Source organism: Lithobates pipiens, unplaced genomic scaffold (genome assembly GCF_037356315.1).
Source record: "Lithobates pipiens isolate NorthernLeopardFrog02 unplaced genomic scaffold, aLitPip1_a1.2 Scaffold_13, whole genome shotgun sequence".
Classification (NCBI taxonomy): Eukaryota; Metazoa; Chordata; class Amphibia; order Anura; family Ranidae; genus Lithobates; species Lithobates pipiens.
In genome coordinates, this window is record NW_027507718.1 from 274,090,392 (window position 1) to 274,103,257 (window position 12,866).

A 12,866-nucleotide genomic window follows, 5' to 3' on the forward strand; every position below is an offset into this window, starting at 1 on the left:
AAAATGGTCCGGTCTGAAAGTGGTTAACAATCTTTACCTGTGGTGGCTGCATTAGGTTTTTTTTCAGTTTTTTTTTTACCAATTTCACCTGGTGATCCAAGCAGTAATACACTTCCTGTCTTAAAGGGGAACTGCAGTCTGCTCACATCATTTGTAATAAAAACATCTTTGCCATTCTGAGGCTTCCCTCCAACCACTTTGCATATTATTTTATATATACACCGATTCTGTACTTGCCAAATATGCTGCAGAAATCTCCCTTCACCAAGTCTGGCTGCAGCCATTTTAAATGTGGGCAGCTGAAGCTGCTGCCTGTTCACTTCCTAGATCTACACACCTCCAGGTCTGCAGCTCTCATTGGCCCTCTTATGAGTCACCCCCCCCCCCCCTCCCTTCCTGGCAAACTCTTACGAGAGTGAAAGAGAGCTGTGCATGATGTCATAAGCCTAGGCTTTTTACCAGACAAGAAACAGGAAGTGGGCTGTATAAGATATTTACTGGCAGATTAAAAAAAATTTTATTATCCAAAGTTAAAACAACAAGGGCAGAAGATTTAATAGATGGAAAGATGAAAAGAAAAAAAAAAAAAAAAGAAAGGGGGGGGGGATCTGATTCCCCCATCCACATATTTAAGGTCGCTGGAGAATCACTCCCACTGTGCTATAAGTGTAACCAGTTATAGGTAGTTCAGGAAAAACCTGAGAGGGTAGTTGATCAACTTCTGTACAACCAAGGTGCCCATACATCCCTGCTGAACTGGCTGAATTACGATCCATTTATTGCAGCCTTTAGGCCCCTTTCACACTTGTATGACCTGAAAGTTGCGTGACTGACACGGCTTGAGCAATGCATATGTAATCTTGAGGTCTATGGACCTCAAGTCGCATCAAAGTCAGACCAAAGTAGTGCAGGGACTACTTTGAAGTTGCTACAACTTGAAGTTGCAGTTATGGACAGTATGCGTTGGAAATCATGGGGTACAACTTGTCATGCGACTTTGCAGTCCCACGTCGCAGGACAAGTCGCACAAGTGAAAGGGGGCTCAGGGTGTCTGCATTCTGGGTGAAGTAGTAACGCAGACACCTTTGAACAGCAGCATTGTCAGTCTGGGGAGAGGGTCGTTTTAGACTGGCTGAACGCCAGCTAAGACTTTATAAACAGTTACAGCCAGTAATTTTTCACCTTTTGGGATAAAGGTTGTACATAAATGAATAAAAGCCAACCATTGTAAGCACCTATATCAGTGTTAAATGGTTTGTCTCAACCCTCTAATTGCTACTCTCTGAACAGCTTGGTCTGTTAAAGTAGAAAAACAACAGACTTATTTGCACGATCACCAGGTGAAAACAGAAAAAGTAAAACTATAGCAGCCACCGCATCTAAAAATTGATAAGCGGCAACTTAGTAATTTTTTTGGGGGGTTTATACGATTACACAATTGTCTCTTTGCTGTGGCATTTGAGAAGGTGGGGGTGCTTAGAATTTACACTGAGGCCCTTATTCGGAGATTCTGAACCCCCCCTTCCCTGACTGTGCCTGTAGTTCTGCCCCTTAGTAATGTATTGACTTTGCAGATACTGATAGTTCTTCTGCTACTTGTAGTTGATTTTGATATGCTTTATATTATGATCAATGACAGTAGGGAGGTCATTCATATTTTGCTTAGGAGCCCCATGATCCTTTGTTATGGCCCTGACTGTGATGTGCATCATTCACAATGTTATTGTATGCGATTTATGACAATGTATATAGTCAAGTTTAAAATTTAAATTAAATAAAATTGTTGAAAGTGGTTACATTTAGAATATAATAAAACAAATTGTCTTTTTACCTGATGGGCGACTTCTGCTCTCACTGTGTCCAAAAACCAGTCATCAGTCGGGTAAAGAGAACATGCAAACATAAAGTCATGCCAGACCTACCAGAACAACAAATTAATATACACATATATATTATATATGTAAAAACTCTTATGAAAGGAAACAAACAAATCGTTTGACTAGGGATGAGCTTCGAGTTCGAGTCGAACTCATGTTCTACTCGAACATTGCCTGTTCGCCTGTTCAGCGAACAGTGAACAATTTGGGCTGTTCGCAGCAAATTCGAAAATCCGGAACACCCTATACAAGTATATTGGGAGAAATCTAAAGTGCTCATTTTAAAGGGTAATATGCAGGTTACTGTCCTAAAAAGTGTTTGGGGACCCGGGTCCTGCCCCAGGGGACATGGATCAATGCAAAAAAAAGTTTTAAAAACGGCAGTTTTTTCAGGAGCAGTGATTTTAATAATGACTAAAGTCAAACAATAAAAGTGTAATATTCCTTTAAATTTCGTAGCTGGGGGGTATCTATAGTATGCCTGTGAAGGGGCGCATGTTTCTGGTGCTTAGAACTGTCCCTGCACAAAGTGTCATTTGTGCAGGAAAAAAAAAAAAAGTATTTTAAAATCACTTGCGGCTAAATTGTCGGCTCCCCGTAATACAGAGAACACTCAATGAGTGTTCTCTGTATTAGCCGACAATTCATTCATTCATTGATTAAAAAAAAAAAAAAAAAAAGCATGGGGGTTCCCCTAAATTCAATTACCAGGCCCTTCAGGTCTGACATGGATATTAAGGGGAATCCCGTGTCAAATTTTTTAAAAAAATTGACGTGGGGGTCCCCCTAAATATCCATACCAGACCCTTCAGGTCTAAAATGGATATTAAGGGGAACCCTGCATCAAATTAAAAAAAAAATTGACGTGGGGGTCCCCCTAAAAATCCATACCAGACCCTTTATCCGAGCACGCAACCTGGCAGGCCGCAGGAAAAGAGGGGGGGACGAGAGAGCGGCCCCCCCTGCCTCCTGAACCGTACCAGGCCACATACCCTCAACATTGGGAGGATGCTTTGGGGGTCTGTGACCCCTCAAAGCACCTTGTCCCCATGTTGATGAGGACAAGGGCCTCATCCTCACAACCCTGGGCAGTGGTTGTGAGGGTCTGCGGGCAGGGGAATTATCAGAATCTGGAAGCCCCCTTTAACAAGGGGACCCCCAGATCCTGGCCCCCCCCCTGTTTGAAATGGTAAGGGGGTACAAAAGTACCCCTACCATTTCACAAAGAAAGTGTCAAAATGGTTAAATAAGACAAACACACTTTTGAAAAATTCCTTTATTAAAAAAAAAAAAAATTAAAAAAAAAAAAAAAAAAGATTCCAGCGGTGCTAATCCACTCTTGCTATCCAGCGACGAATCTCCGGGGTCCAGCGATGGATGATCATATCCAGTGACGGGGGATCTCTCAGTCCAGCGCTGTCCATACATCCTTCTTCTGCCTCCACTGTGGAGACTGCGGAGATCCCAGCGCTGACGTTTCTTATATTAGGAGGGCGGGGCCACCCGTCACCTGACCCCGCCCCTCTGACGCTGGAGAGGGAAGCCAGGGGTTCCCCAGTGACGTGTGGGTGACCCCCCCTTCTGATGTAACGCAGGTTTCCGTTACATCAGAGGGGGCGGGGTCACCCACACGTCACTGGGGAACCCCTGGCTTCCTTCACCATCGTCAGAGGGGGCGGGGTCAGGTGACGAGTGGCCCCGCCCTCCTAATATAAGAAACGTCAGCGATGGGATCTCCGCAGTCTCCTCTGTGGAGACAGAAGAAGGATGTATGGACAGCGCTGGACTGAGAGATCCCCCGTCGCTGGATATGATCATCCATCGCTGGACCCCGGAGATTCGTCGCTGGATAGCAAGAGTGGATTAGCACCGCTGGAATCTTTTTTTATTTATTTTTTTATTTTTAATAAAGGAATTTTTCAAAAGTGTGTTTGTCTTATTTAACCATTTTGACACTTTCTTTGTGAAATGGTAGGGGTACTTTTGTACCCCCTTACCATTTCAAACAGGTGGGGGGCCGGGATCTGGGGGTCCCCTTGTTAAAGGGGGCTTCCAGATTCTGATAAGCCCCCCGCCCGCAGACCCTCACAACCACCGGCCAGGGTTGTGAGGATGAGGCCCTTGTCCTCATCAACATGGGGACAAGGTGCTTTGAGGGGGTCACAGACCCCCAAAGCATCCTCCCAATGTTGAGGGTATGTGGCCTGGTATGGTTCAGGAGGGAGGGGGGGCCGCTCTCTCGTCCCCCCTCTTTTCCTGCGGCCTGCCAGGTTGCGTGCTCGGATAAAGGGTCTGGTATGGATTTTTAGGGGGGGCCCCACGTAAACAATTTTTTTTAATTTGATGCGGGGTTCCCCTTAATATTCATGTCAGACCTGAAGGGCCTGGTAATTGAATTTAGGGGAACCCCCACGTTTTTTTTTTTTAATCAATGAATGAATGAATTGTCGGCTAATACAGAGACCACTCATTGAGTGTTCTCTGTATTACGGGGAGCCGACAATTTAGCCGCAAGTGATTTTAAAAGACTTTTTTTCCTGCACAAATGACACTTTGTGCAGGGACAGTTCTAAGCACCAGAAACATGCGCCCCTTCACAGGCATACTATAGATACCCCCCAGCTACGAAATTTAAAGGAATATTACACTTTTATTGTTTCACTTTAATCATTATTAAAATCACTGCTCCTGAAAAAACGGCCGTTTTTAAAACTTTTTTTTGCATTGATCCATGTCCCCTGGGGCAGGACCCAGGTCCCTAAACACTTTTTAGGACAGTAACTTGCATATTACCCTTTAAAATGAGCACTTTAGATTGTGAACGTTCGAGTCCCATAGACTTTAATTGGGTTCTAAGTTCACACGAAGTTTAGGTCTGTTCGCAGGTTCTGGTGCGAACCGAACAGGGGGGTGTTCGGCTCATCCCTACTTTTGACCAAAGCCATTGTGAGACATTACACCAAAATTGATAACTTATTTTGTGCACGCCAAATTAAAAGGAATTAAAGCAGAACTTTACCCAAAAAAGGGGAAGTTTCACATTTCCCTCGCCCCCCCCCATCCCTTTTTTGGATGCATTAATTTTTAGGGGCTGGTTTAGACAAAGGAGGGAGTTCCCCTAGATGGACTTTTTGGGCAACTAGTAATATTATATAAAGATGTACAAAAATAATCAATTGTATTAAATATTTAAATATGATTAAAAAATTGGAATGAAACATTGATTTAGTTGAACATAATGAGTTAATGTCACCATACAGAAAGAGACCTCCTTATACCAAACGCGTTTGGGGATATAGTTTAGTCCTTCTTCAGGGGTGCAGAGAAAGGAGGAATTCGTATAGTGTTGAATGGCAAGATAATTTTATATTGAAAATTATTTTGCCTTTCAACACTATACGAATTCCTCCTTTCTCTGCACCCCTGAAGAAGGACTAAACTATATCCCAAAACATGTTGGGTGTAAGGAGGTCTCTTTCTGTATGGTGGCATTAACTCATTATGTTCAGATAAATCAATGTTTCATTCCAATTTTTTAATCATATTTAAATATTAATAAAATGTATTGTTATTATACTATTTTTGTACATCTTTATATAATATTACTAGTTGCCTAAAAAGTCTATCTAGGGGAACTCCCTTCGTCTTGATTACTGGATGTGGCACTTTTTAGCATAGATTTGCCTTTTGCTCTTTCTTCAGGTACCTGGTTTAGGCCTTTGCCCACAGCCTTCTTGGACATATGACAGGTGCCAGAAGGCTGCAGGACCATTTACAAAGTGCAGCGTGGCTCGCGCATGCGCAGTGAGAAGCCACTTCCTATATATTCCAGCAGACTTCAAAAAGAAACAGCCATCTTCTCATGAAACACTAATACTTGTAGAAATCTGCACACGTGGCTTGGTGTGAAATTACCATAATTCCCAATTCATTGCATAAGCTGTAGAAGTCATCACTCTCATATATTCCTCCACCCCAGACACGTAGAGTGTTCATATTGGCATCGACCACTGAACGGAGCAGGACACGGAGCCTGTTAGAAATAAAAATACAACCACTGGCACATAGAACATACTGTGTTTTTGAACTTATCATTCAAGCTGAAATAAGCTGGTTAACAGATTAAGATACACTAATAGAAAGCCGAATCCAGCTCACACTTTATTCAGTTACAGCAAGCATTTTTTGCCTTTTGGGATAAAGGTTTTACATGAATAAATGAAAGCTGATGGTTTTAATAATCCCTGCCAGTGTAAGTGGATTGTCTCCATGCAATCTCTATGTAAATTGATACATTCTGCTGGAGAGTTTGTGCTGTGAAAAAACAGACTTGCTGGCTCGATTACCAGATGAAAATAGAAGAAGAAAGAAAACCCAAAAAAGGAAAATGAATACAGCCACCACATCTAAGAATTGGTAAGCTGCAATATAAATACTGTAAATGCTTGCTTTTGGGTTTAATAGTGTTTTAAACTCTTAAACCCCATACACATCAGATTGACTGCTGATTTTTGTCTTCAAATTTACCAAAACCATATAATAGGAGGTCAAACCTTAGGAGTTTCAATTTGTATGCAATCAGGCAGGCTCTTGCACTACATGGTTTTGGGAAATCTGAAGAAAAAAAAACAAAATCAGCAGAAAATCTGATGCGTATGGGGCTTTAGGCTCTATGCACGCAGGATCTTTAAAAAAAATGACAGTGCTGCTGCCACGTTATTGGGTGTTTTTTTCACTTTTTCTGGTTCTTTTTCAGTAAAAAAACCTCCCTATAATGTAAAAACACCTAAAAGCAGCTAAACGCAGCTAACAGCTTGTTACAGCGTTTAGGGGTGTTTTTCGTTTTTTTACAGCTAAACAGTCTCTGCTCCTGGATGCACAGGCTGTCATTTTTTTCTACTGTGCCTAAAGGCTTAAGCCTCCAAACGCCTCTGAAAGTTTATGTGTGCATGGACACATAGGCCAACATGGAGAGGTAGAAAAAAAAAAATCAGACGCTCCTAACAGCAGCTGTAAAAATGCCCTGTGTGCATGAGCCCTTATAGTTCACTACTAAGTAATATAGTAGACTACTTGACATGGCATGAATTTGCGTGACAAGTCTCTCTAGCCAAAGCAAAGTTGCAGTGGAGATTCTACAGCAAGAGCTTGGCAAGTCACAGTGATCCCTGTGGTGGGATGACTAGCGCACAACATAACTCTGCTACTCCACGATATCTCCCCATACACAGCAATGCAGTTTGTACCAGTTTACCATGGCACATATGCAGTAAATGTAAAGCAGGAGTGCCAATGCTTCAGAAGGCCAGTGAGGTCTTTTTTTTTTGTTGTTGTTTGTATTCATTGATAAGAATATTATGAAACTATAGAAAAATCAAAAAATGAACTGGTTTATACATAGAGACAAATCTTTACGCCATAATTTTCCCTTGAACATGGCACCTACTCTTCAGAGTTAACCCTGTCTTGGAAAGAATCAGCTGGTATCCAGTTGGAGCCTTTTAGGAATATGGGAACACCATTAATCTTCATATAGAAAGACAGGCCAGGAGAACCTTCAATTGGCTCTTCGATGAGCTCCACTGTGCGAAAGTAAATCTGTGGGAGAGCACAAAGTGGAAAAATATTATAACATACAAATTATCTATACATGGGGCTTTTCAGTGCTTTTACAAGCTTCATGTTAATAAAGAGTCAAGGGCAGTGTAAATTCAGAGCCATTTCATGAATTTAGTCCGGTTAAAGAGTTTCTTACCCCAACATTTCATATTCCTGATATGTGCCTGCTGTACCATCTACTTGTATGAGAAAGTATCCTGTTCTCTTTGTATTGCTTCCTTTGTATGAAATCCCTGATGATCCCACCAGTCCCTCTGCTGTCTTATTAAAAACTGACCATGCTCAGCAGCAGAGCACATAGGGTCAGTTCTCTAGCTGTGCTGGGAACTCATCCTGCTCTCCTCTGATGCTCAGACTTGTCCTGACACACCCCGCTGCACGGCCTTTTACTGGGAAGCTCACTGTGCTGTTGCTTTTTCCCCCAGCTCTTGTGCAGCTTATAAACAGAGGGAATGTGCTAGTTTATTAAAAAGAAAAGATATTTTACCTTTCATTCCTTTTTTAAACTGAATGGGTGGTTTTACAAGGTGATCGTTTACAATTACTTTAATACATAATTTAAAGTAGCACTTCCTCCCCATAAAAAAAAAAAAAGAGGAGTATTTAGCAAATGTGTTGCTTCATATATTTGTGTATTGCTAAATTTTATTGACATGTTATAGCTTTAAAATGCCCTTTCCCCTTTTAAATCTCACATTGGAATGCTGCCACCTCTTTACTAACTTCTGGTCTCTCCATCATTACAAGGTGTGTGCAAAGCAGAGTCCAGTTAAGGGGCTTCCAGGTCTACCACTGACTGCATAATTAGGCACTTTTTGAGGTGGTTATATGTGCTTTATATGTGTATACAAATGCCAGGTTCCTCACAATTAGATATGGCCTTGCGCTTCGCCTGTCGGTTGGTTCGCGGCAAATTTTGCTCGTTCGCAATTCGCCAAACCGGCGGACTTCTGGCGCTGTTCGCGGATGGAACTCAACCTTCTATATGCTTGATAGGCTGCTCCAGCAGAAACGTGCAGTTAACGACTACCTGTACGAACTCTGCAGCAGAACTGATAAGATCACCAAACTGGTCAGTCACAGCCATGGCGCCATCAGTGACATCGTACCTTATGCCTTCTTTATGGAGCGTGCATTGCGTCGTGTCATTGATCAAGCCGTGGAGGAGCAGGAAGATGAGGAAGTCGCAATGCTGGATGAATTCCCAGGGGGGGCTACTCTATCTGAGACAAGTCAAGTCAACAACAGGAGTCTGAAGAGAAGTCAGAGGAGGATGGTGCCGGGGCGGATGAGGAGGAGCAAAATGGCAGACATGTTACCACCGTCCCAGAGGGCTGTCAGAATGGAGCACTTCCAGGCCTTGCTTCGAGAAATGCTGCATTCTGCTTTTGCGTGCGCTGGCAGAGGAGGAATTCCCACTCCCAGAGAAAAAGAGTTGCGGGTACCAATCCAATAGCACCTGCAAGAAGAGGGCGGTTTGAAGATGTGTTGGTGACTTGATAGGAGGTCATTCTTTCAGCCGACCCATCGACAGGTCTCATCCGGATCCAGCATCAGGGAACGCCTAGACCTACAGGTGTCCGACTACATCGGGTTAACGGCCGATGTGGACGCTCTGAGGAGCAAAGAAGCCCTGGACTACTCGGTGGGCAGGCTTTAACTCTGGCCAGAGCTTGCCCAATTTGCAATGGAACTGTTGGCTTGCCCCTCCTCCAGTGTCCTGTCCGAAAGGACGTTCAGCGCAGCAGGGGGGATTGTGAACGATAAGCGCACTCGCCTAGCTCACAACAGTGTTGACTACCTCACATTTATAAAAATGAATAAGGCATGGATCTCGGAGGAATTCAACACATGTGACCAGTAGACCATGTATATGCTAACTCTATAAATGATTTAATCGAGCACACGGACCTTTCTACCTTTGGCTCACTTCCTTGTACAAAAAAAAAAGCACACCGTACTATATGCCCGTACCCTCCTGTTTGAAGAGGTTGAGCGGTGTCATATTTTTGGGTCCCGCAGCGAGGTGCTGGCGTCAGTGCTCAGTCTCCATCGCAGTGCTGGCGTCAGTGCTCAGTCTCCATCGCGATGCTGGCGTCAGACAGTGAGAGAGATAGCAGCGGAGAAGCCAATCAGCAGGCAGTGCCAGCACCATGCCTGAGGATCAGCACTGGACTGGCACCTCCGGACCACAGCAGTGGAGCCCTGCATTGGTGGGGGAAAGGGTAGGGCAGAGGGAGGGGCTCAAGCACAGGTTGGCACACGGACACTGGCACAGGACTGCGCTGCCCTGACTGTGGCACTGATCATCTCCTGCACCCCCTTCATAGCCTGCCCTGACCTTGCCTCTCCTCCATGGCCTTCATACGCTCCTGAATTGTCAAAATTTCACAGATAAAAAAATAAAAAATAGGAATGCTTGTCGTTGTTGATCCCAGATTCACTTAATACTTTTGTTATGTCAGTGTCCATGTTGTGGGACTATGTGTGCACAGCTAGTAAGTATTTTGTGGCTGAAAATATGACCTGTAGGTTTTTAAGGATCGCCTGCCATTAAAGTGAATGGGGTCCATCGCGAACTTTGCGGTTCGCGAAACGTCCCGTCGGAAGTTCGTCCATCACTAATCACGATAACCTGTGGGATATAAATCTGTAAATAGCATAAACAAGTGCTATAAATAAGGCCCTTTCCTGGACACTGTATAAATTGAGCCAAAAACAAAGGAACTGGGGCATCTGAGAACACATTAGCCAAAAGACAGCTTTCCAAAATTGGTGTACTACAAGGCAGGTCCACCATACATGGAAAAAATTAAATAAAAAAAAATAAAAAGTGTACAAAAACAACATTGCAGCACTCAAAGAAAAATAAAATAAAATTTGCGCTGTGTGAATAGGAAAAATTAGTGCAAGCTTCTGACACCCAAACTATAATCACTGCTTCAATCCAACTGTGCCAAAATAGCAGTGCGGTGCTTAACAAATAGACAACACACATAAATAGGCCATATATTAATACCCAGAAAGAGAAACTGGCATCTAAATGAAGTGCAACTCAAAAAATATTATTTAAAGTCCAGCTTGCAAGCCAGAATCTAAGTAATAAGTCTGTAGTTAAAAGAAAGTGCAAAAAAGTAACTTCAACATTAGTAACCCAATTCTTCTCCAAAGTGCTTCAGTGATCTCACCACCTATGTAAGAAATGCACACATGGCTACCGTTACAGCAGCATAAACGCCTATCACAGCATAACACTCAAACAGGGTCCACTGAAGCATAGGGACTCTCGGAACTTCTCCTATAAAAAGCCTCCAGCTGTAAGTAAATATCGCCAAGAGCCAGAGAAGGATCCAATAATGTAATACTTTAATTTAGTATTGTTACTCATACAGTACAATGAGGACATTGAAAAAGATTAACTTACATCTAAAAGCCGCTGTCAACTCACAATAGAGCAACATGATGTCAGATCCAAATTCTCCCCCCCCCCACGCGTTTTATCCAATAGGACATTATCAAGGGGTCATGTGGTACTGATGTAGGTACATATAAATTGTCTTTTACCACTGAGTGCAATCAGCTGCTTATTTATGTCACCGGTGTTCTATCAAAATAGCCAATTCATTAAGATCTCCAATCACAAAGATAGCAAGGATATAATTTGCCACAAATTTGTGGCAGTGTTGAATTGTAAGTCTGTTAACTTGCTGCACATTTTTACTGGCATATTGTGCACTTGCAGAGCACTTGAAGCACAAATTCTAGTTGACACGTTTCCAATTCGTATCAAATTTGCGGGGCAAGTCTCTAGCAAGAGCAAAGTTTCAGTGGTGAGTCTACAGTAAGAGCTCTGCAAGTCAGTGGCCCCTGTGGTGGGATGACTATTGCACAACATAACAAGCAGAACTTGCAGCAGACTTGCAGAATGTTTGCAAAGAAAGTTGATCTGGAGTAAAGCATTGTGGACTTGCTGCAATTGTGCAACAAAATGGTGAAGCCTGGCAAGTCTTTTTCAATCTTGCAGCACAATTGCTTGTGATCTGGGCACATCACTTCCGCTTACAGTAAACCATTAGTAATTGGAAATTTAGACAACTTGCTGTTTTGACACAACACCGAGAAGTGTGTACACTCCGGTATACACAGTTTGCGGTTTTGACAAAACAGACTATGGGGGGAAAAAATAAGTTGTCGCTGCGGCCGCCCTGGTGGCGGCCATGTTTTTGATTAGTCTCGGGCGGACTAACAATGTCCAGTCATAATATGTACAGAAGTGTACACAAGTCCCGGCGTTGTGTCAAAACAGCAATTCATCTAAATCTCCAATTACTGATGGTTTACAGTAAGCTGAACTGACGTGATTAGAGCTCTCGATTAATTAGCCATTTTGACAGAACACCAGATGTATGGCGGTGGCCAGCTTTAAGGAGTCCCGGAAGTTCATTAAGAGCAGCTCCGCCAGAAATAGCTGAGTCGCCATTTTGTCGTAGTCCTGAAAATACAGCGGCCATATAGTCCCATCGAAAATGTAATTAGAATGGGGACACAACAATGTTGTTAGGGAACACAGGAATGATAGTAAAAATACTATACAACTGGACTAAAAAGCAAGGCAGTATATACAGTATAAATATTCAGGCTGACTGAATACAAGTGTAAATGTATTAGTAATAATGATATACATGTATAAAAAAAAAATGTAAAAAAAAAATAATAATAATATTTGTCAGAATCAGAGAGACCAGCTCATCACATAAAGCATACATCACTCTTGTATTATGAATTGTAGTTAAAAAAAAAAAATAATAGAAATAAAAATGGATATAAAAGGATTCAAAAATATATAAAACAAAAATTTTTTTATAAAATATACACACACCCAAGGGAGGGGGGAAATCTACATCAAATTCAAGTTGCGTAAGGAATCCGGGATTATGGTTAAACAGGTTGGTGGGGAGATTGGCAGAATATTTGCAAAGAACTTAGAAGCAGTGATCGACTGAAAACTATGTGGTTGGCTGGCTGTGGGGGGCCCAAGCACCCCCCCCCCCCCCCCAAGAGAATTGAGCTCCAGCCACCACTGGTCAGGCAGATGGGCAGGAGTTTACCTTGATGGAGTCACAGTTGAGAGCTTCTAATGCCACCCAGATAGGGGGTTTGAATGTGGCATTGAAAGTAGGTATTTTGGCTAGTTGTGCTGCTTGCAAGTATTACTAGAGATGTGATAGACTGAGTCCCAAGTATATGCTTCTAGATAGTGCAAAACCTTGTCTAAATAAATAAACACTATGCCGCACAAAGGACACAATTTGACAATACAACCAGATTTCTTCTTTCACTCATTTGGCATCAGAGAAGGACAGTTATATT

General features: G+C 42.6%; 1 protein-coding gene across 2 annotated transcripts in view; it reads right to left on the reverse strand.

The window, feature by feature from the left end:
* Window positions 1-12,866, reverse strand: part of MANBA (mannosidase beta) — an 87,962-nt gene that overhangs the window by 25,697 nt on the left and 49,399 nt on the right. For both annotated transcript variants that reach the window (XM_077476643.1, XM_077476644.1), the window contains 3 exons: window positions 7,324-7,475; window positions 5,793-5,910; window positions 1,832-1,918 (listed from right to left, as the gene is read on the reverse strand). In XM_077476643.1, the coding sequence (XP_077332769.1) occupies window positions 1,832-1,918; window positions 5,793-5,910; window positions 7,324-7,475 (357 nt within the window). The remainder of the gene's footprint in view (window positions 1-1,831; window positions 1,919-5,792; window positions 5,911-7,323; window positions 7,476-12,866) is intronic.